This window comes from Pelodiscus sinensis, chromosome 2 (genome assembly GCF_052426305.1).
Source record: "Pelodiscus sinensis isolate ZL-2025 chromosome 2, ASM5242630v1, whole genome shotgun sequence".
NCBI classification, from domain to species: domain Eukaryota; kingdom Metazoa; phylum Chordata; order Testudines; family Trionychidae; genus Pelodiscus; species Pelodiscus sinensis.
The window spans coordinates 220929409-220951193 of record NC_143053.1 but is presented as its reverse complement, the minus strand read 5'-3'; the positions used below and the strand labels follow the sequence as shown (position 1 = coordinate 220951193).

Sequence of the window (21785 nt, the reverse complement as noted above, 5' to 3'; positions counted from 1 at the left end):
TCAGAGTGCCCCCTGCCCCCTCCTGCAGTGTCTCACCTGCTGTTGCCTTTTTGTCTGTTCTTCACTACTTGTCAGGAGCTGCATCCCTCCGAACCACCTCAGGGAACCATCCCATGGCAGTGCCCCCAAATTCTGGGGTCCTCCCCTCCCAGGGAACCTCACCCTATGCCCATCTTGCCTCAGTGATCCATTGCCAGTCCTCATCTAGCCCCTGGCTCCAGGCAAACTGTAGTCTGAAATAGCCACTCATCATTGGCAAGGGGGTGTGGACCTTCTGCTTTCTTCTGCCCTGGCTGTTTCTCTGCACCCCTAATATGTCCTTGGACCCCTGTCACTGGATCTCAGCCTTGAGTTTATTCAGGCCTGAGTTTCCCAGGCTCACCCTGCCTTCCCCCAACACTGCTATGTCCTAGGTACTCTGTGCTACCAGGCAACTAGATTCTTCTGCCGCTGGAACAAGAGTCTGCTGCTTTAAGCCAGCCATCTTTTTATACAGCCCAGCTAGGCTCTGATTGGCTGTCTCAAGCCATCTCATGACTGGTTCCTATAATTAGCCCTCTCCCAGGAATATTTTAACACTTTTCATTCTGGGATGGTGTAACCACCCCATCACACAACTTTCCTCCAGTAGCATAGCTGTCCCAACACCCAGTGGATTGTGAGTTTGATCTCTTCCATAGGCTGAGACCCCCACTAGCCCAACACAGAGTATAGCTGACACAGGTTAATTCCAGGAGATTTTTTTTTTAATCATGTTCATATATTACAATGTCGAGAGTTCCTATTCTCTTTTTTATCAGTAAATTCACTGTAATTAGAGGGAAAGAAATACACAACTGCTATGCAGAGAATAACTCAAAAGAAAACCATTTGGGTGGTAATTAGACACTTTTGCCAAAAACTCTAAGAACTTTGAAACCAAAGAAAAACCAGCACCTAATTATTGGTTTTAAATTTAAAAGGCTTAACGTGAACAGCAGCATTAAGGTAAAGGAGGGATTAAAGAAGAATGCTTTTACTAAGGTACGGAAGATGTGAATGTTTTATGTGTTTTTGCTTACTGTTCAGGATTAGTTTGAAAGCCGGCAGGTGTGTCTGATCTCAACTCAGTGGCCCAGACTTTAGTCCCAACCACATAAATCAGTGTAACCACAGTGTGCAGATTTATATACTACATGCTCATACTTTAAGGCACGCATACGTCACAGATGTGATGATACAGATCACTCTTGAGTAAACAAAGTACACCCACATTAGAGTGATCACCTGCATTGTTTCTTGTAAATGTATTTTGCTCCATAGCCTGCACTGCCTCTTGCTAGATGGCTGACCCCTCTGGCTCCAGCCATTCTCATTCACCATATTGGAGGATTTTGCTTGTCCAAAAGGATACCTCAGCCCCTTCTGGCTTATAGGGTGTGTGGGTGATACCTGTATGCAGGGCTTAGACCCTTCTCCTCGTCAAATATGTGAATATGGAAATATTAAATTTTAAGCTGTGAAAGGCGGATTAAAGGGGGCATCTTTTCAGATTCCCACTGCAGTTAAGTCCTTCCATCTAAGAATATCTATTAAGAAGGAAAAATCTCATTGAGTTTCCCCATTACTTGAATGTTCTAAAATGCATGCAAGCATTCCCCGGGGGATGGGAGAAGGAGATGGAAGCAGTAGAGATTACCTTCCTTTTTCTCTGACTGTATGTACCGGTAATAAGAGAATCATGTAGTCGGAGACTCTGTTTCCCCAGGCAGAGGCGTGATGAGATGTAAGGTTGGACCCTTACTCCAATGCATGGGCAACCTGCTTCCAGAATATGGATGGCAGAGCAGGCTTCACAGGGACCTCAACTTTCTCTTCTCCCAGTGCACAGCAAGATGGTGGCTGACCAACATAAGTGAATTGCCAGAGATTGATAAGCATCCTGGTGTTAGCCAGTAGCAGATTGCTTCTCTCGTGAAGCATGGGGCTAAGGGATAGGAGTCATGTCTTTTTCTAATCAATTGCTGTCTGTCTAAAGGATGTAAGCAAAATTTCCTGTATATATTCCATGCTTTGAGAATGATCTAGTATCCCGTGTGCAGAATTCAGGTCTGCATACGGCAAGGAGCCGCACCGTGCCAAAGTGAGATGCCCATGTGGCCTCAGTGGGACACTGTGAGCAGTGAGGCCCACCATTGTGGATCCACTTGCAGACCTAGGGCCTGGGTAATGTTTTCTAATTATGATTGTTGCTTGTTCAAAATTGGGCTGGCTGGGGTCTGGCTATCTTGGATAGAAAACGATGGCCCTCTGTCCACAGCCCCTTAACTATTCTGGATTTGCTGGGGGACATCTTGTCAGTGTAGACTTTCTAAATGAAATCTTAATTTAGGTTTCTGCTTAAAAAAAAAAAAAGGAAGGAGGAAGATTTTTTTTAAAGGTATACGTGTGTTCTGCTTCTGCATTCGATTGTTTAGTAGAGATCCCCTTCATGTTTCTTTTTAGCCGTACACAGTGGCCAAGATTTTCAAGTGACTCAGTTTTTGGGCTCTTAATCTAGTACAGGTTGGACCTCCCAGGTCTGGCACCCTTGGGACCTGACCAGTCCAAAATAAGTAAAGGATATAACTTCCCACCCCCCACTGGCCTCCCAAGGTCTGGCCTGGCCACCAGCCTCCTGTTTCCCCCTGCCCCTCGCTTCCACCAGCCCCACTGAGCTTCCACTGCCATGCACCAAGTTCCCAGCTCCAGCCCTCCACCAGGACAAGCTGGTCCTGGAACATCCGTGGTTTTCCAACAGTGTTTCTCTATCAAGATTCTCATCTAAGAGACAGAATTCAAAAAGGTGTTATGCTCAGGGAGTATTATAAGATGCTTTTTTGTTTTGTTTTCATTATGAAATAATGGCAAAGCATCCTCTTGGCATTTTTAAACCAGAAGTTTTAACATTCATTAGCACAGAAAGATCAGCTCAAGGAGCTGTGGATGAAATCAGTCATTCCAGAACCTGCTGTTTCCAATGTACTTAAAAGAACAGGTTAAAAATCACAAGCCAGTAAATTTCCTTACCTATCTTACTAATGATGCCTTATTAACTAATAGAGGGTTATGGTGCATTCTCCATCACTGGAAAAATGTTAGAACCAATTTGACTCATTTTCTAGAATATATGCTATAGTTCAGCTACAGCTCTTGAATGTGAAGCAGAAATTAATCCATGAAAATCAAATGTTCTGCATTAGAAGAAGGTCAGACTAGAGGATCACAATGGTCCCTTCTGGCCTTAAAGTGTATTATTAAATATTAACATTTTAGAAGCCTTTTTTGCCTTTCTTGTTTATTTACTGTGTGCCTTTTGGTTTAGCTTGGACTGTGTAAATAGGCTAGTCGGTTACACTTTTGTTGGTAGTCTCATTTCCAGGTTCTCATTCTCTATCATGGTTAATTTGTTTGTGCTAGTCACACTGCAAGAGAGTGGGCATTTGTAAAGCAAAACTGTTCTTTCTTTTTTTCAGTTGGAGGAGACTTGCCCACCTCAAAACACAAATGAGACCTATAATTTTATAGAATCCATAATCAGTGTATGAAAAATGTGCTCAGCCATTTGATGGCATCATCATCAGCCAGGGGGAGAGCAGGTAGCCTGCTGTCGAAATAAGCCAATGGGCGCTCATCAAGAACATGTGACAGGCTGAAGCTGACCTCAGCTGCTTTGTGTGTCATTAGAAAAGCTTCATTTAAAGAGATTGGCTGCACCACTGTCCTGTCCTGTTTGAAACCAATTCGGGATGACCACTGGTGCCTTGGCAGATCAAAATCTGGTGGCCAGATGATTGGGTCAATAACGAGAGAGTGATTAATGACTATACTTGCTGAACATTCATTGTACCAAGTGGATTCCACAGTCATGCCCTGTCATGCAGTAAATGACTATAAAGGGCACCTGGAAAACAGGTGAGCTGGCAGCTGGTTGAGACCTGCATACAAAAGCAGGTCACTGTTCTTATAAGTCTTAACTAGCAGAATGGCAGAGGCCTTCTCTCAGTGAATATGGGGTCATGCTATGTTACTAAGTATTAGTAGCCATGGCAACAGAGTTGCCTGTAAAGCCCTACTAACAATACACATAGCTTGAAGCTCTATATCGACCAACCTCAAGTGAGATGAGGCACCAAACAAGAGCACAGTACTCTGCTCTTGAATAGCGAAGGCTGATGTTCTGAGTATCTGGATGCTCATAACCCAGGTTGAACCAGTTAATTTTTGAGCACTTTGTTTTGAGTGCTGCCTTGGGCTGCTGTCTTCCCTCCAGAAGTTGTATGACGTCAAACTGGGTTTGGATCATGCTGCACACATTGGCCCTTGAGGAAAACTTTACTCGTGGCTTGTATTATGCAGTTGAAATGCATTAGAATCAGTCTTAGAAAAACTTGACAGGAGGCAACATCAACTACAGTTGTCTGCCATGAGTTTTGTATCATCATTCAAGTCCTTGTCAGTTTCTGAGAAGCCCTGAGCTAGGTATCTTCAGCAGACATTGTCAGCAGAGCTAAACTTGCGTGAGAGTGTAGCTGGTAGGTGCATATTGAACAGTGGAAGAGCAGAGCCTTGAGAGAGGCCATTGCTCTGACACTTCCAAGAGCTGCAGCAGTTGTTCATGTCTACTCTAAACCAGGGGTTTTCAAAGTTGGGCTGGGGGTCCACTTGGGTAAGCCGCTGGCTGAGAGACACTTTGTTTATCTAAGCATCCATAGGCACAGAGCCTTACAGTTCCCATTGGCTGTAGTTCACCATGTCCAGCCAAGGGGAGTGCCAGGGAGCAACTTGGGCTGGGCCACCATTTCCTGCAGCTCCCCTTGGCTGGAAACAGTGAATCACAGCCAACGGTAGCTAGGAGATCGGAGGTGCCTATGGATGCTTAGATAAAGCATCTCACAGCCTACTCGCACCTAGGACCAGGGCAGGCCCACGACCCAACTTTGAAAACAGGATATAGCACAAATGATTGGACAGCTCCCCACTACAGGCAGTTTGCCTGTCCCTAACTTGACCGACCAAGCTATTGCCAGAAGGTACAAGACAAGGCATATATATGCCACTGCCACTATCAGTTGAGGCTTCAGGATACCCACCTGCCATCACTGGTGCTGCAGTGAGATACAGCTACCAGGAGAGGGATCCACATGGAGAAGCCACCATAAGGTGGAAACACTGATGGATTTGGAGAAGGGAAGAGTATGGAAATTATGAAGGTATTTTAGTGGGGAAAATACTTTTCACAGAAAATAGAATGGGTGTATCTGACTGCGATGGGAGCCCTTTTGTGGGAGCCCTGTGTTAGCGGCACTTTGTTGTTGCTTAGCCATATGAGCCAATCTGAAAGCAGAAACATCACCACAAGATTTGTTTAACCAGCATTGCCTGAGCTTTGAGTATGCGCAGTGAACTGTTCTTGAACAAGCTGCATACCAAGAATTATTTGCTGAAGACGTTCACAAATAATTTCAAATAATGAATATATCTGACAGTTCTGCCATCTGTTCTCAGAGCATTTGCAAACACGGGGGTGAAACTAAATTAACTGAATAAGTGAATCATTTTTAATTATTTGAACTGCCCTACTTAGAACGCAGGAAATGCAGTTCACTTTGGAATGTGTGAAGAAAACAGATTTTCATATTGCTTATTCGTTTATTTTTAATTGATGTCCCCTAATTAATAAACATAATTATTGGTAAATTAACAAACTAGAAGGCATTTGCAAAATAGTTAAAAAATCCTATCTCTAACACATTGCAAAAGTGAACTGTGCATTCCCTGGATTTGTCTCCTTCCCCACACAAGACCTACCCTTAGAAAGCATTAGCAATGTAGCAGCTCCCACAGAAGGAAATGCCAGCCCCATTTGCAGCATGGAGACATTGAAACAGTGGAAAAAAGCAAATACCTGCTTGGGAGCAGGGAGAATGAAGTGTGTGTGTGTGCGCGCGCTTTTACAGTAAATATTTAGCTACAGTATTTAAGCTAATTAATCACGGCTTAAAAACCAACTAGCGTGTCCTACTGTATTTACAGCAAGCAACAGCATTTTGAATCCTGTTTTTCTCACCTTTTATGATATAGTACCTGGCGATGGGATTTCATGCAGGATTGTGTGTGACTGCATTTTCCTAGAACTCCATGTAAAAAAACCCTTTTACTTATGCCTTTGCCACACAGTGACAAAGCAATGCATCTTCCTAAAGCTGTGTGTTGAAATCTTTTTTAAAAAGCTCAGGGCCCCAAATCTTTACCTAACGGTGCTGTCCTCTAATGCCACATTGTTTGTTTTCTTAAAGGCTAAAAACATCTGCAAATAACACTGTCTATACATATTGTTTGGGGGGGTCCTAATCAGACTCTCTGACCCTTATTCTGAAATCAGTTGGTATCAAATTATTTAGACATTTCCTCTCCATGTTTAATACATTTTTGTTCATTGTTCCACTCTCTGCTTTTAGAAGTAGCTTTTAGTTATTGGGTGAGGTAATGTAGACTAGAAAGGGTGTGGTGGAAATTATTTTGAATTAAAAAAAAAATTATTTTACAATATTTTCCAACTTCAAAAAAGAGTTACTATTTAAAATTCACAAAGTTACAGATGTAATACTAAGATTCAGTGTTTGCACATTATATGACTGTTAATGCCTTTCAATTCATGCCTCTTAGTTAATACTGTAAATTGCAACATTTAGTAATTTGTAGTTTAATTTAGAAGGATCACCTATTTTCTTAAATGCTTAAGTAATGTAGCAAGCTGCAGTTATTGATTCTCTCTGAATTTATTACAAGAAAGCTGTATTCACTCTTTCCTCTTGGGAAAACACCTCCTGAACTGTATGCTTCCTAGTGACAGCTTGGACCCCTGATACATAACCAAAGACCTCTCCTAATATCTTTGCAATTGCTTAGGGAATTTTTATTAACTAAAGGCATCATTAAAGAGGACAGAATGATGAAGTTTAATGAGCATCTTTCTCACATGATATTGTTAGTTTTGCTGTAGCAGCTGCAATGCTCTTATTTGTTGTTTGCAGTGGGGCTGATAGAAAATGCAGTGGGGTTTTGTTATATTTGTACATGTGAAAATAGTGGTGTTCGCCAGAAAAGAGTTTTTTTTAATGTTTTTCATACACACTGAGAAATGCAACAGGAAAACTCTTTCAGTGTTTTATGCATTTTCAGTCTTACATTTAATATTCTAGAAAAGCTTTGCATTTTGACATAAGGCTTCCTGCAATACTGAAAACCATCACGATTCTTGGAATCGCTGTTTGCAGTTCCATGTATTTGCAAGTCTCCTGTACTAGCCTGGGAGGGGCGGGGGCCACGAACAGCTGGGAACTCACTACAGCTACCAGGAGCCACAGTGAGTTCCCCATTGCTCCCAACAACTGTGGGGAGCTCCTGGCCCTTGCGGTGAGTTCAGGAGCCCCGGGGAGCTCACTGTGGGGGCCGGGAGCTGCAGCTCCCAGGATTTGTGAATTTTGCCATTCACTGTTGATGCGGGATGCATCCTCTATGAATGGTGATGGTTTCCAGTATTGTAGCTGCTGAGTCTATAAAGACTCCACAGCCTATGAGCTGCATTTGTAAGGCCAACAGCTTGTATTTGCTGTATGGGCTAATTACAGAGGTCTGAAGTGTGTATTTGCAATCCAGATTCCATGTTCAGTTTTAGGCTTGTTGACAGAGAATTGGATGTAGAATTCCTCAGAAATATAACGTCCATGTAAACATATGATATTACAAATTACCAGATATGACATGAGCAAATAGATTCCTGATCAATTCCCAGAGATAGTGGGCACCATTAAACTCAACATTCCAACGCCAAGGTGCCCACAATATCATTATAATAGGTACCACAAATCACTGCATGGATTGACTAAATGGAGCCCAGATCCATACTGACCAAATGGAGTTTAATTTTCTTTTAATTCATATAAATAGTCCCTCTGAATAGCCCAGTTTAATAATTTTAGCTTTCCTCCCTGTCCCACCCCCACATGGAATGAGGAACCATGAATGGCTTTTAGTGGTATTCCTTAAACCAGGAGTAGGGAACCTCAGGCTCGGGGGCCGAATGCAGCCCCCAGCTTGCCTGAACCCAGACCTGGAAGCTCAGGACTCCTCTCTTCTCCTCCTTCCCCCCCGGCTCCGGCCTTGATGAACCCACACTGGTGCTCTAGCCTCTCCACTGGGGGGCTGGAGCACACAAAATCTACTAGCCTGGGCCCCTCCCAGGCTCTGGTGCGTGAGGGGATGTGGTGAATGTCTTTCTCCTTCTTAGTCAGGAGTCATGTCAGTGGGGGGAGGGGTTGTTTTGTTTTTTTTTGCTTCTCACTTGTGTGCAGTCCACCCAAGTGATTTTTTTTTTCTGTAGGTCAGCAATCCCTGACCCAAAAAATTTTCCCCTCCCCATCCTTGCCTCAAGCCTACTGGAAATTATGAACATACGCGGCCCAGTTCTACGTTCACTGACTTTGTGGAGTTTCTCTGGTATAAGAGAAGGCAAATTTTTGTCCCAGTGAATGTGCAGATGTCTGATCCTGGTTTTCTCTCTGCACAGAGGACTAGTGAGTTCGATAGTTTTCGGGAGTATATTTTGATGGTAAAGAACATAGTAGTTACACAGATGTTGCATGTCTTACCTGACTACACTGATGTAAGTCCTACACCTCTGGAGGAGGTGGAATTGTTATTTCAATGCAGAAGGGCACTTACATGGGCAGGAGCCAGGCTGTATTGTAGACACTGACACAGTTGGGACAACACATGTTGCCCTATGTCAACCAAACTCTAGTGTAGACCAAGCATGGAGAAAGTAAAGGTCGAGAGCCTTTCCCCTCTAGACACACTGACACTCCACAGAAAATGTCACTAAAAAGCAGTTTGTGTCAATAAGGAAAGTTAAGTTTGAGCTGTACTTATTGAGTAGGCTTTTCAGTGTAGTTTAATCAGGATTATTCATAAATGTTCTGTTAATTATCTGATGTTTAGTTAAATTTTCTCAGCCAGATAGTCTATTTAGATTTGTTGTGAATGCTAGCCATCTTAATTGTTGGATACTTTGTCAACATTTAATCAGTGGTACTTATTAATGTGGCATTGATATGTTGGTAGCTACCCCACTACTATCAATCATGTGTGAAGAGACAGAGAATACTCTGACATCATTGCTCTCTGTCACATTATCGAGCCCTTGGGTTTTCTGGCTAGGCGTGATGCTCACTGTGCTGTAAATGGGTACTCTATCTCTTCAGTTCAGCCCAATTTTTGTCATTGTCAACTTAAATACACTCACTCTGAGCCCTAGGAGCCTTTATTCCATAACTATGCAGAATAAAGGTTGCAAGTTTCTGAAGGCAAAACTGATTTCTTCTGTTTACAGTTTTTAAACTCTGTTTTTCCTAGTGTTAACCTCCAGATGACTCACGGAAAACTAATCCTATATTCTGCAGCTTAAAGCCTAATAGGCATTTCAAGCATATATACAGATAAAATAAACTAATGACCCTCTGCTTTCTTGAGCTGTAGTAGCTAAATGCCTTGTGTAACATGCAGTCGGATGAAAACCCGTATTTTAGTGATGGTATCACAAATATTTTTTGTCTCATTTCCTTGCAGTCTCTATGGCAGACACATGCAAGCAAATCCGGAACCTCCAAAGAAGAACAATGATAAGTCAAAGAAGATCAGTCGTAAACCTCTGGCAGCAAAGAACAAATAAGTCACTGGCATGTGCCAGAGTTTCTAAGGCTTTTTTTTTCTGCATGTGCCTAAAATATTTCTAAATGTTTACTGAAGTAATACAGTTACTCGTTTTATAAGAAAGCAAAGACTTTTTTCAATCAGCAGCAATTTGCCACATGCACTGCTTTTAAGACCTTGCTCAAGGAGTACAAAATTATACATTCTCCTGATTACTATCAAAACCATGTAGCCAATTAGTATATCATTGTCAGACACCATTTTTAACGTTTATATTTATATGTATATGAAAATCAGTATGAAATATTTCTGTTCACATCACATCCTGTTATGCATATTACAAGTTTTCTTGCACAAGTACATAAATTAGTGATACTTCATATTATTACAGGTGATTTTAATAAAATTTTTATTTGTATTGTGTTGTATTCTTCAATATAATTTAAAGACAAAATCAGGTCATGTTCCTGGAGAGCATACACATCCTTGTTTCCTGTTTATTGTCATTTTTAGTTGTACCTGGGCATTTTGTCTGTGATACAGGCTAAAATGTAAAGCCTTCTGTCTCACAAAGTGATACATTATAATCAGTTTCACTTTTTTCTTATATCGGTGTGTCACACTTTTCCCTCGATTGTTTTTAAATCAGAGAGGGGGAGACAAAAAAAACATAATCTCTCTAGGCTGCCAGCTGCCAAACACAATTTTTGGAAGAAAACATTTGAAGAAAATATTTCTGCTAGTGGTTAGTTTAAATACGTTTTGGGAGTTTTCTTCTTTTAAAAAAAAGTGGTTTTTTTAAATCTCTGTAGTAAAATTGCATGGATTGAAGGGCTGTTCTAAATAGCTTTTGAATGTGAGAGAGGAATTATATTTGTGCAAAACCTGCATCGCATCCAAGCCCAGAAGCAGCATTTGTGCAGTGCTTAAGCAAGCCATTGTTTAACATCTGAAATAGCATGAGGTTTCACTGGGGGCGAAAGAGCTTTACACACGCACAGATTGCAAATAACTTTAGACATTTAGCAGGGCAAAAGCTAAATGGAAGGAGCATGAAAAGGAACACATCTTCATAACTGGATCGCTGGTGTCACGACCTTCCTTCCCCCCCCTAGGTTTCCTCTCTCCTCAATTTCAGACCTAAGCAACCAATTGCAGCTTTTCTAATGTCATCTAGACAGCAAGCAGAAAGTCATACCTAGAATCCTGAGATACGGGGCTCGCATTAAATAAGAAAAGTAAACAGTTCAAATATCTTTCATTATAAATGATATATTATATAAAACAGCCTGTGTCTGATGGCTGTATATCAATATCACTGCAATAAAGGCCTGTTCTTGGGCCTTTTGAGGAACAAATTTGACATGTTTTATTTTACTAAAATCCATTGTTAACTAGTAGGTTTTGGAGGGTGAGAAGAGGAGGTTGCTAGTGGTGGATATCACTCTTACCTTTGTGTGTATAGAACTTTTACCTTTTTGTCCCTTTCTCTCATAGATAGTTGTTAAATTTAAAATGAAATTTTCATAGATTACAATGCTCCTTGTCATCCATGAGTTCTTGTAATCATCTAATCTGACCTCCTGTAGAACACAGGCAATAGAACATCCCAAAATTAATTCCTGTTTGGACTAGACAGTATATTTTAGAAACAACCAATCTTGATCTAAAAATGGCCAGTGATGAAAATCCACCATCCACTGTGGTAAATTGTTCTAATGGTTCACTTTCTTCTCTGCTTTATCCTAGCTTCAGCTCGCAGCCACTGTATCTGGTTAAATCTTTGCTAGATCAGAGAGTAGTTCTCAAAACTGTGGGTTTCAACCTCATTTTAATGGGGTCACTGGGACTGGTGTGAGACTTGCTGGGGCCAAAGGCTGAGCCCCAGGGCTGTCCGCTCTAGATGGTGGAGCTCAAGTAACACCCTCCCCCCCCCACCTGGGCTTTAAATCCTTTGTGTTTGGCTCCTTTGCCCAGAATTTTGGGGTGTCCCCCTGCCATGTGGGGCTGTGGGGCTTAGGAGGGCTCAGGCTTTGATCCCCACTCCTAGGGTCACGTAGTTATTTTTATTGTCAGAAGGAGGTCGCAGTGCAATGAAGTTTGACAGCCCTTGTGCACGATTGAGGAGCTCTCATCACATTTCTGTTCCCACCTCTTCCCCTTCCCCTTGTCAATACTTTCAGGTTGTGATCATCATCCCTTCCAGTTCTCTTAAGGTAAGTGGATTGAATGCCTTTGAGTCTTCAATGTGGTTCTTCCAAAAAGCAGGTGTCTTCGGTCAGCACCTAAATCCTTACTCAGACATCTGAGAAGGTGGCCTGGTTTTCAGGGACCTGAAAAATGTAGTGGGGGCAGAAAGCTGGAGAAACTGGTGAAGAAAAGGAGCAGTGAAAGGTCTAGGATGGAATGAGTCTGCAAGCATGAAGGGAGGGAAGAATGAATGAAAGAGCAGAGATTAGAAGGCTTGAGCAAATCCTGCTGGGAAAATTATTGAAGAGGGAAGCAGCCCGGGAAAAGAGATTCCTTGAAGAGCAAAGAAAAATGGTAAAAGAGCTGAAAGAATAAGTAAAGCTGAAATACAACAAGCATTACAAATAGGAAATGAGACAGAAAAAGATGAATATGTCCACAGAGAACGTGGCAGAAGGATGGAAATCAGGGAAAAAAGAGAAATTAGAGGGGAGATGCTGTAATTTTTATTTTTAAATGATGCGAAAATGTTAAGAACAAAATCTACAATAGCTTGAATTTGAATTATGTCTAGATTTTGTATATGTTCTGTGTAGTAGTTGCTAATTAAAGATTTGCTTTATATTACTGGGTTAAATGTATTTTACCATGTTGTTCTAAGAATTGGATAACACTACATCTTGTTGCAAAAAGTCAGGGATTTTCTCTTCTGTTTGAACAGTGTCCCACACAACACTGAGGCCTTTGGGTGTTACCAGAGTGTGAATGTTTGCTACTAAGAAGACAGGAGTATTTGTTTTCATAGCAACACCTATCTATACAGATACTTGTCCTACTTTGCCACAGCCTCCATCCATATGCTATCTCTCACACGTGTGGCTGCTACTTGAGCCTCAGTGAGACAGAGACTCTTGTGCCACTGAGGAGCTCAGAGTGGAAATGGAACTGAGATAGCTTTAAGGCGGCAGTTCTTGCCCTCTGAACAATATTTTCATTGGCAGATCTGTCATAGTTTGTGGCAATCAGAGTTTAGCTTCAAGGTTTTTTACCACCTTGTCATTGAAGGCCCATCTTTCAGATTTCCACTTTCTGCCTTTGCACTTACCTGTGCATCACTGCCAAATTGACTGACCAAGAGCTATCTGAGAGCAGCCCGGTACCTGACAACGATAGACCTCACAAGGGGCTACCGGCAAATCCCTCTCACGCCGGCATCCCAGGAAAAGACCGCGTTTGCAACACCATTCGGGCTCTACCTCTTCCAGACCATGCCCTTCGGATTAAACAGGGCTGCAGCGACGTTCCAGCAGTTAATGGACCACCTCCTGAAAGAGCATCACGAATACGCCGCGGCATATATCGATGACGTGGTGATCTACAGTGTATCCTGGAAAGACCACTTGGGCCATGTACGGGCAATCCTGAAGACTCTGGAGGGAGCGCGGCTGACAGTGAACCCCGGCAAGTGTGCATTCGGACAGAACGAGGTAGCCTATCTGGGATATGTCGTGGGAAACGGACGGCTAAAGCCGCAAATAGACCAGGTGAAGGCAGTGCGAGATCACCCGGCCCCAACGACGAAAAGGCAAGTCCGCCAATTCTTGGGCTTGGCCGGCTATTATAGGCGATTTATACCACGTTTCGCGACAATAGCCGCCCCATTAACAGATCTGACAAAGGGCGGGCCCGCCCAGAAGGTGCGCTGGACCCCACAGTGTGAGGAAGCATTCCAGTGGCTGAAGAAGGCCCTTACCTGGACCCCGGTGCTGGCGCAGCTGGACTTTACAAAACCCTTCCTCGTACAAACGGACGCCTCCAACGTGGGGCATAGTCATTAGAAAGTGACTATGTTTAGTTATTCATATGATGTCCTGGGAACTGCTTTCAGGGTGTTTAAAATTATCTTTGGCATCCACTTCTGCAGGGGATAAACAAACTTGTGTTATAACCACAGAATATCAAAGACCCTTGCTTAGACTGAGCAGAATCTGCTGTGTTTACCAGGAGCTGGTCAGTGGAACAGGAGGTGAGTGTTGTGGGGAGTAGTTTGGAGTGAAGACAAAAGCTGAGGAGAGACACTATCAAAAGTGTGATTTTTGATGAAAGTGAATGTTAACCACTATGCTCTGTATTTTATGATAAACTTCTGACACTTATACTAGGGCTAAAATCCTCCCTCTAGAGACTTATGCATTTAGAATCCTAGAAATGTAGGGCTTGAAGAGACCCTGCTAAGCCATATAGCATAGACACCTGCTCTAGATTATCTAGACCATCCCTGACAGATGTGTCTCTTCCAGCTGCAGAGAAACTATAGCCCACAGGCCACATCCATCCCAGCAGACCTTTTACTCAATCTCTCAAGCTCCTGCCAGGGAGTGGGGTCAGGGGTTCTCTCTGCTCCACCAGTTCCTTGAAGTTCCCATTGGCTAGGAACTGTGGCCAATAGGAGCTGCAGGGTAGCATCGCTGGACAGGGAAGCTTGCAGAACTGCCTGACTACACTTCAACATCAGAACTGCACAAGGGAAGTGCCGCTGCTTCTGGGAACCACTTGAGGTAACTGATACTTGGAGCCTACCTGTGCCCCAACACCCTATCCCAACTCTGATCCCTACTGCCTTCTGAACACTTCAATCCCAGCCTGGAGCACCGTGCTCCATGTGAAACCTCTCCAGAGCTAACCCACAGCTGGAGCCCTCATCCCCCCCATGCACTGGTCCCCCCTCCTGCTTTCTGAACCCCTCAGTCCCATCATAAGACCCCCTCTTTTATACCCCCAAAGCTCTTGTCCCTGGCCCACTGTTGTTGGAAAGAAACGGATTAAATACATCTGATGTATATAGTTGCCATTTTGGTTGAATCTCCATATTGAATTGAAAGGACAAGCTGGCTTCCATCTTGGTGCCCTTCTCTAGGCTTTTGGTGCCCTTTTTCTAGTTTGACGCCAAAACAGAGGAAAGAGCGGGAACATGGAGTGCCGTGTGACATCAAATCTGCCCAGCAACTGGAAAGCATATAAGGGAGCATCTGTCATTCTAACAGCACTCTTAACAGTCTCTGGATGTTGTGCAAGATCATTCAAGTGGGGCACAGAGACCTCCCACAGTGAGCCAACATGGGGAGATAGCATTGCGAAGGGACCCTTTAACTTACATCCATGCACAAAACCAGGACAGCGTGTCAAGAATGGAAGAAAGAAGACACAAGATCAAGAGAAATCCACTTACCTGTTCCAGAGGTTCCTGGAATCCAGCTCCTGTGTCCTCCCCGTGTCATCCCACTGTCTACAGGATGTGATATAGTCCTTCCCTATTGTCTTGCTTCCCTATTGTTAGGGTCTGGGCTCTGGGGTTCATCCCCTATGGTAAAATCTGTGCTAACATCCGAGCCATTATTGTTAAGCTGCAGAGAGTCCTAGTTTATTTGTGTTATCTAATAAAGGTCTCATTTCATCTAACCTGCCTGTGTCTCAACTACACTTAACACCGATTATCACAGCCCATCTTCTGACGAGTAAAATCATTGCTCTAACAGTTTTGGGCTGACATTGTAGCCCCCAGAATCTTTACTGCAGTATTCCTTCCTAGGCAGTCATTTCCCATTTTCTATGTGAGCAGTTGGTTAATGTGCACTTGTTGCTATTAGTCCTTTTTCTTGTTTTTCATATCAGTGTTTTGTGACCCTATAAGTTTGTCCCAGTTTTTTTGAATGTGAGCATATGGCTGCCCTTACACGTAGTGGAAGCACAGGAGCTTTTATTTTGTTTTTACCCAGGTCTTGCATATAGAGGAAATGTAGCTGTAGCATCTGTTCCTCTGTTAGGTGCCAATCTTACAACTGGCAAATCACACCAACAACACAAGCATCATGCTCAGACTGCAAATCAGTGGCTTCTGTAGTGAGGTAGCAGAGGATTAAAGGAATTTATCCATTTCTATTTTGGCAGCATGGAGTTTTAGAAAGTTTGCTCACTTCTTTTCTTTTTTTAAACCACTACATTACTGGCCTTAGAGCTGCTAGCCATACCCTGGAGTTTGGATTGCACTGTATACCTTCCACTTTGCCTTGCCATCTAGACCCCTGGCTAATGTTCCCTCTAAACTTCCATCCACATGTGGATTTTTCTCATCCATGTGTGGAATAAATTTTATGTGCACCAACGCATGTGTGATTATGCACCACAGGGAGAAACAAACAAATCTAGCTGTAGGTGCTCTGCAAATCAGCTGGGCAGCATTGGAATCTCTGCTGAGCAGCTACACAAGCACACTTACATGGCACACAGGGTGGATCTCATTGTGTGGCTGCCCTCAGAGTAGGAGGGTGGCAGCAGCAGCTGACTGATGGAGGCAAGAGATAGAGACTGAGGCCCTCCAGCTCAGTGGCTCTCCCTGCCAGGGAAGAGAGGCTCTGGACTGCTGGAAGGGCAAGTACTGTGGCCTACAGGAGTTTTCAGGCAGCAGCAGCTTAAGGAGGCTGGACCTCCCCATTGTTCTCCCAAGAGAGGAGAGGGAGTCAGCACTGAGCAACATGCTGGGAGGCTGCACATTGGTTCTGGGGAGGCAGGGCTTTCTTCCAGCGCCTCAGAGAGGAGGCAGGGAGAAGCGCAGGGCCTAGAAAGGTAACATGGGCAATGACTTCCCTGGGGAAGCTGACTATGCAGGCCTTCAGAGAGGTATGGCTGGGAAGCCAAATTAATTGTAGTAGGGGACTCTGGGGGCTGAGATTGCCCCCTTACCTTTCCTCCTGATGCCCCAAGGAACCCAGAAACTCATCCACCCCCTAAACTCACCAGTCCCTGAGAAATCTGGGCAGAGATCCCTTCAAAATCACACCCCAAACTGCATTACAAAACTTGTGCATTTAATTAACACAGGATGGAATCATCCCTCCCAACAAGTTTTAGCAAGGGACGAAAAGTGATAACACGATGCACAACAGAACCTGGTGTTCCACATTGTCACGGGGTTGGTTGCAGGTTGAAAAAGTGAAAGGGGAGACCATGCCATCACTATTTGCATTCAGCATGGGAACAATTAAGAGAGGGCTCATGCTTCTGCCACTTTTTAGTAGGGAGCAACTTTAAATGTTCTCATGGAAACAGAGGCAGTGAAATTGTCACCAGTAAAACTAGCTCTTAATTTAGTAAATTTTAACAATTCTGGGTTTGGGGCATAGGACATGAGCTGTCATCTTGCTATGTGTTTTCCCTATTCCTTCATCTTAAGCTAGGCTCTATGCCAGGTATTCCCTTTTACTGAGGTTGGCAGACGGTCTGAGATGAAACTGTTAAAACATCCCAGAAACTGGATTTCCCCCCACTCCCTCATTTCAGGTTTTTTTCCTTCTGATCCTAAGGAGAGGTGACTATCAAGCAAAATGGTTTGTAAATATCTTTCTTTGGTGCTTGTCCGATGCTATAAGAACACTAACTTGCAAAATCCCAAACACCTGCCTCTTCCCCTTCATGTGCTCCTTTGTGCAGCACAAGTCAGATCCAGTACGGCTACATCATTTCCTTGTCTAAGGAAGTAAACTGCCAAAAGGAACAATTTCCCTGGTATCAGGAAAAACCCAGGACCTCAGTATTTACATGTTTGTATTGATTCACAAGAACAATTTTTACCATATGTTTAGGTCAAGAAATACAAAAGATCACAAGGGTGTGTCTGCCTGGCTGACAGTTACCCAGAGACTCACAGGATGTCATCAAGTCCAACCCCCTGTTTCAAGCAGGACCAACCCCAACTAAATCATCCTAGTCAAGGCTTTGTCAAGCCAGGTCTTAAAAACCTCTAGGGATGGAGATTCCACTAAGTAACCCATTCCAGTGTAATTCCATAGTCACGTTCAGAGCTACAATGCCCTGCACCACATGCCCCAGAGGGAATTCACGGAAGAGGCAATCATCAGATGATGCCAAATGCAGGAGAAGTAGAGGCAGATCTCCAACTCTCCCCAGCTGTATTTTTTACCCAAGAGAGCCCTCTCTTTATTACCCTCCCCCTGAGCAGCCAGTGTGTTCTCCCTGCAACACTGTGCAGCAGGGCAGGACTTCTACATGTGTTGGTGGGGTTGCTCAGGATTCCTCTCCCATTTCCTTGTTTCTTCTGGCATGGACCATGTTTGCCCTGTGCCTTGGCCAGAACTGAGCGTACTGATTGTGCTCCCCAGGTACTGCCAGCCTGAGCCGAGTGTCAGGATTTTCTGCAATCCCATCACTCCAGGCCATTGATGATTCCATATGTCATCCTTGTTACCTCTCTGGACCCAAAGGCTGTACTGGGAGGGGAGGGGGAAAGGGAGTCAGAGCTGGGACCCATGTAACACCTGCACGTGTCAGGCTATGAACTTCGGGACTTGGGCAACTCGTGTCCATGGCTGGCCTCCCTGCGCGCTACAGAGTTAGTGCTGTGGGGCTCTAGACCAGGTCAGCTGCTGTAACTGGATGCGGCAGAATTTGGGACTGTAGATTTTGGGCTTCATGCTTTTGTTTTGCTCTGACCACTGAAGCTGCATGGGTGCAATGGGGGCTGCTGGTCAGAGTAGTGCCCTAACTAGGTTACTAGTGTAGCCCAAGGTCCAGTGTGTTTCAGCAGCAGCCCTGGGAACTACAAGTTGTGGACTACAAACTTCCTGTTTCCTTCCAGGATGTGCCCTCTGCCCCCAGCAGGGTCTCAGCAAGGACTGTGCTAGAAGCACCACACAGGCTGCATGCTGAGAGAAGGGCTGCTGAACTGTTTTCCTGTTCTATGTTTTTTACAGAATAAAGCCTGTTCCTGGTGATTTGTCAGACTGGGTCTGGTCTGAGGTGCACTCACACATACACAACGCAGAGCACACCAAGCAGCCTCAGGCCTAGCCCTCCCCCCACAGTGGTGTAAGAAGTCACAAGCTTCCCCTATGCTGAATAACCTCACACTGGGCTAGCCAACAGGAGGGGTTACACTAGCATCAATGTCGGTTCAAGAGCTGCACTGTAAGAACAGCCCTAATGGGTCAAACCAAAGGTCCATCTAGCCCAGTGTCCTGTCTTCCCACAGTAGCCAGCACCACATGCCCCAGAGGGAATGCACAGAAGAGGCAATCGTCAGGTGCTCCATCCGCTCACCCATTCTCAGCCTCTGACAAACAAAGGCCAGGGACACCGTCCCTGCCCATCCCTCTCCCTGCCTCTAATTTTTCTTTGGGAACAGATCTGCCCAGCCATTGCCCCAGCTGTCCTCGGAGGCCAGAATGCCCCAAGGGCCAATGAGCCAGTGCCACCGAACCTCCTTAGTGCAACACCCCAGGAATGGAAGAGGGGGAGAAAGAATTTATGGTGCATCTGGGAAGAACAAAATGGAGTTATGGCTTTAAAAAAAAAAAAAAGCTGAGAAATCTCCCTTCAGTGGCAGATGGGAGGAGAAGGCTTGAGGAAGGACAAGAACCCGCTGTGGTGACGTGAGAGAGACCTGTGCCTGGCGCAGCCCCGGGCCCAGTCACATGCACTCATGAGGGCGGACCAAACCGATTGCACATACTGGGCGTTTCTGACCAGATCCAGAGCCCCTTGGAGGCGAGGGAAGTTTTCTGATTAGTCTCCGTGGGCTTTGGATCAGGCCCGTTGCGTCCCAGGAAGCCCAAGTCTGCTGCAAATAAACCGAGGCTCAGACCGAGGCGTGTTTATTGGCTGCGTGGCTCATTAAACAAGGGGCAGCAGCCGGTGTCCCTGAGCCAGCCCAAAGGGTCCCCCGAGCTCCTGCCATGCTCGCTCAAAGTGTCCCGTTGGAGCCTCGGGCAGCTACAGCCCAGTCACCCCTGCGGGGCTGCTTGCACAGCGGCGCCGGGCGGAATGGCTCGTTCCCGAATCGCAGCCAAAGAGATGAGGGGAACCAAAGGGGTATTCTCTGCCTGGCCCGACCCGCCCGACAGCATGGCGGGAGGGGCTCCTTCAGGCTGCACGTGCCGTCCCAGCAAAATAAACAGGGACGCTTCTCCTTTAGCCCTAGCCCTGGGATCCTGGCGTTGCCTCTGGCCCAGGGCTTGTCTCTCAAGCAGCGGTGCGTCAGGAGCAAGGCAGTCGAATGAGAAAACCAGCCACGTGGTCCTTCAGCGAACACCCGTGGCAACCTGCAGAAAGAAGCCTCGGGAGAATCCGGCGTAGCCCTTTTCCCGCCATTCAGAAAGCATTTGGCGGGTGTCCGTACAATCTTTGCCTACGGGATAGGCGAGGAAAGGGAGAGTCCTGCAAAAGGGCACGGCCCCAATGCGCAGAGCCGCTTGCCGAAAGCGGGGGTGGGAACCTTTCTTGGTCGGGGGCGCTCACAGGTGAGAAGCAAAAATAAAAACCAACCCCTGACTGCTGTGGCCTCTTGACTAAGGAGAAAGACACTTCCCGCCTACACCTCTCACACCAGAGCCTAGGGGGCCATGGCTAGTCGGGTTTGTGTGCTCCAGTGGTGCTGGAGTACCAACACTGTCTCCCCAATGCTGGGAGGAGCCCTGAGCCTCAAGGGCCATATCCAGGCAAGCCGGGAGCTGAGGTTCCCCAGCCCTGGCCTAAACGCAATCCATACACAGGCCCCTTACTAGAAGTGGGTTGGTTGTCAGTGGTCTGAGCCCTGTAGCTCCCACGGCCTTATTTACCGGTTAACCCACCTGCCTCCCAGCCAGTAACAAATGTGAAATGTTTCTGCCTCCAGTGACTTGGCCATGATGGTGAAGCAAGTCAGCACAGGTGGTGGGAACAGCTCTTTGGTCTCTCCTGCCTCACAAGTGCCTCTATCCAGGAAACTAGGGTTTGCAAGGAGCTGTCAACAAACAGGTGCAGGAGACAAGCTCCAAATCACTGCTGGCTTTACTCTGCCCGTTCATTCCTGGCCAGCTTGAGCTGTGCCTATAGTTCTGCTTGGTCGCCAGTATCTAGCGGCTTATTAGGCAGCCTGTGGATGAGGAGCCCGAGTCTGAGACTAGACAGCAATCAAAGCTGGGATTTACGCTCAGGTGCTTACAAACAACATATAGGACGAACGCTCAGTTGTGAGAGGGTCTGAATAGGCTGTGTCCTTGGGAAGAGCCACCAAAGAGGGCTGATACCCAGCCAGGCCAGTAGTGAATGTAATGACAGAACAGCAAAGGAAAAACCACTGCCAATGTTAAGGTCTGAAATCGGTTTCCCTCCATGTAGGGCTGGCAGAAAAGAGTTTGGAGGCAGGGTTCACATCGAGCAAGTGTGTCACGCAGAGACTTGACAGGTATGTGTTTGTCCCTCGGGATTCGGAGGGAATTTCCTCTCCCCAGCCTTGCTTGCACATCACTTCCTCCAATTAAAGCTCCATATAATTCAGAGGCAGCCATGCCGCACCAATTGCTGTAGGAAGCGCTAAAAATAGCACCTGAGCCCCTTTGCAAACCAGAGCTAAGTGAACAGAGTCTCTGTTCTGCTGTCTGTGCTGTAGGATCTGTGTGTTCCAGTTCACTCCTCCTGGGACACATGTACAGAACGAGCTGCCTGGGCCATCATCTACCTGCCTGTTTCATGGATTTAGTTTAGGAGCACATGGCTCCTTTGTGTGGAGACAGGCTGAATGTCAGCGGGGTGGTGGGCACTTGAACAGAGGCTGGGAATTGCAGGGGAGGAAGATTAGGGGGGTGAATTGTGATGGGAGGGAATTTACTGCGTTTAAAACAACCACCCCAAGCCCTGTGACTTACAAGACACATGTCTACCATCTCTGCCCCTTTTCCTTTGTCTTGTAGGACACTTCAGGACATGCACAGTCTTCTATATTTTTGCACATTGTAATGGGACTAAAACCTCTAAGCCTAATGTCAAACAAATAGATAATAACAGTCACTATGGTAGTAACTAGCAGGGTA

The 21785-nt window shown here is 45.3% G+C and overlaps 1 protein-coding gene across 1 annotated transcript in view; it reads left to right on the top strand.

Moving 5' to 3' along the window:
• Positions 1 to 10150, top strand: part of RSU1 (Ras suppressor protein 1) — a 158836-nt gene extending 148686 nt beyond the window's left edge. Inside the window, exon 9 of the mRNA XM_075922459.2 lies at positions 9649 to 10150. Coding sequence (XP_075778574.1) covers positions 9649 to 9751 — 103 coding nt within the window. The 3' untranslated portion in view covers positions 9752 to 10150. The remainder of the gene's footprint in view (positions 1 to 9648) is intronic.
• The last annotated feature ends 11635 nt before the right edge of the window (positions 10151 to 21785 follow it).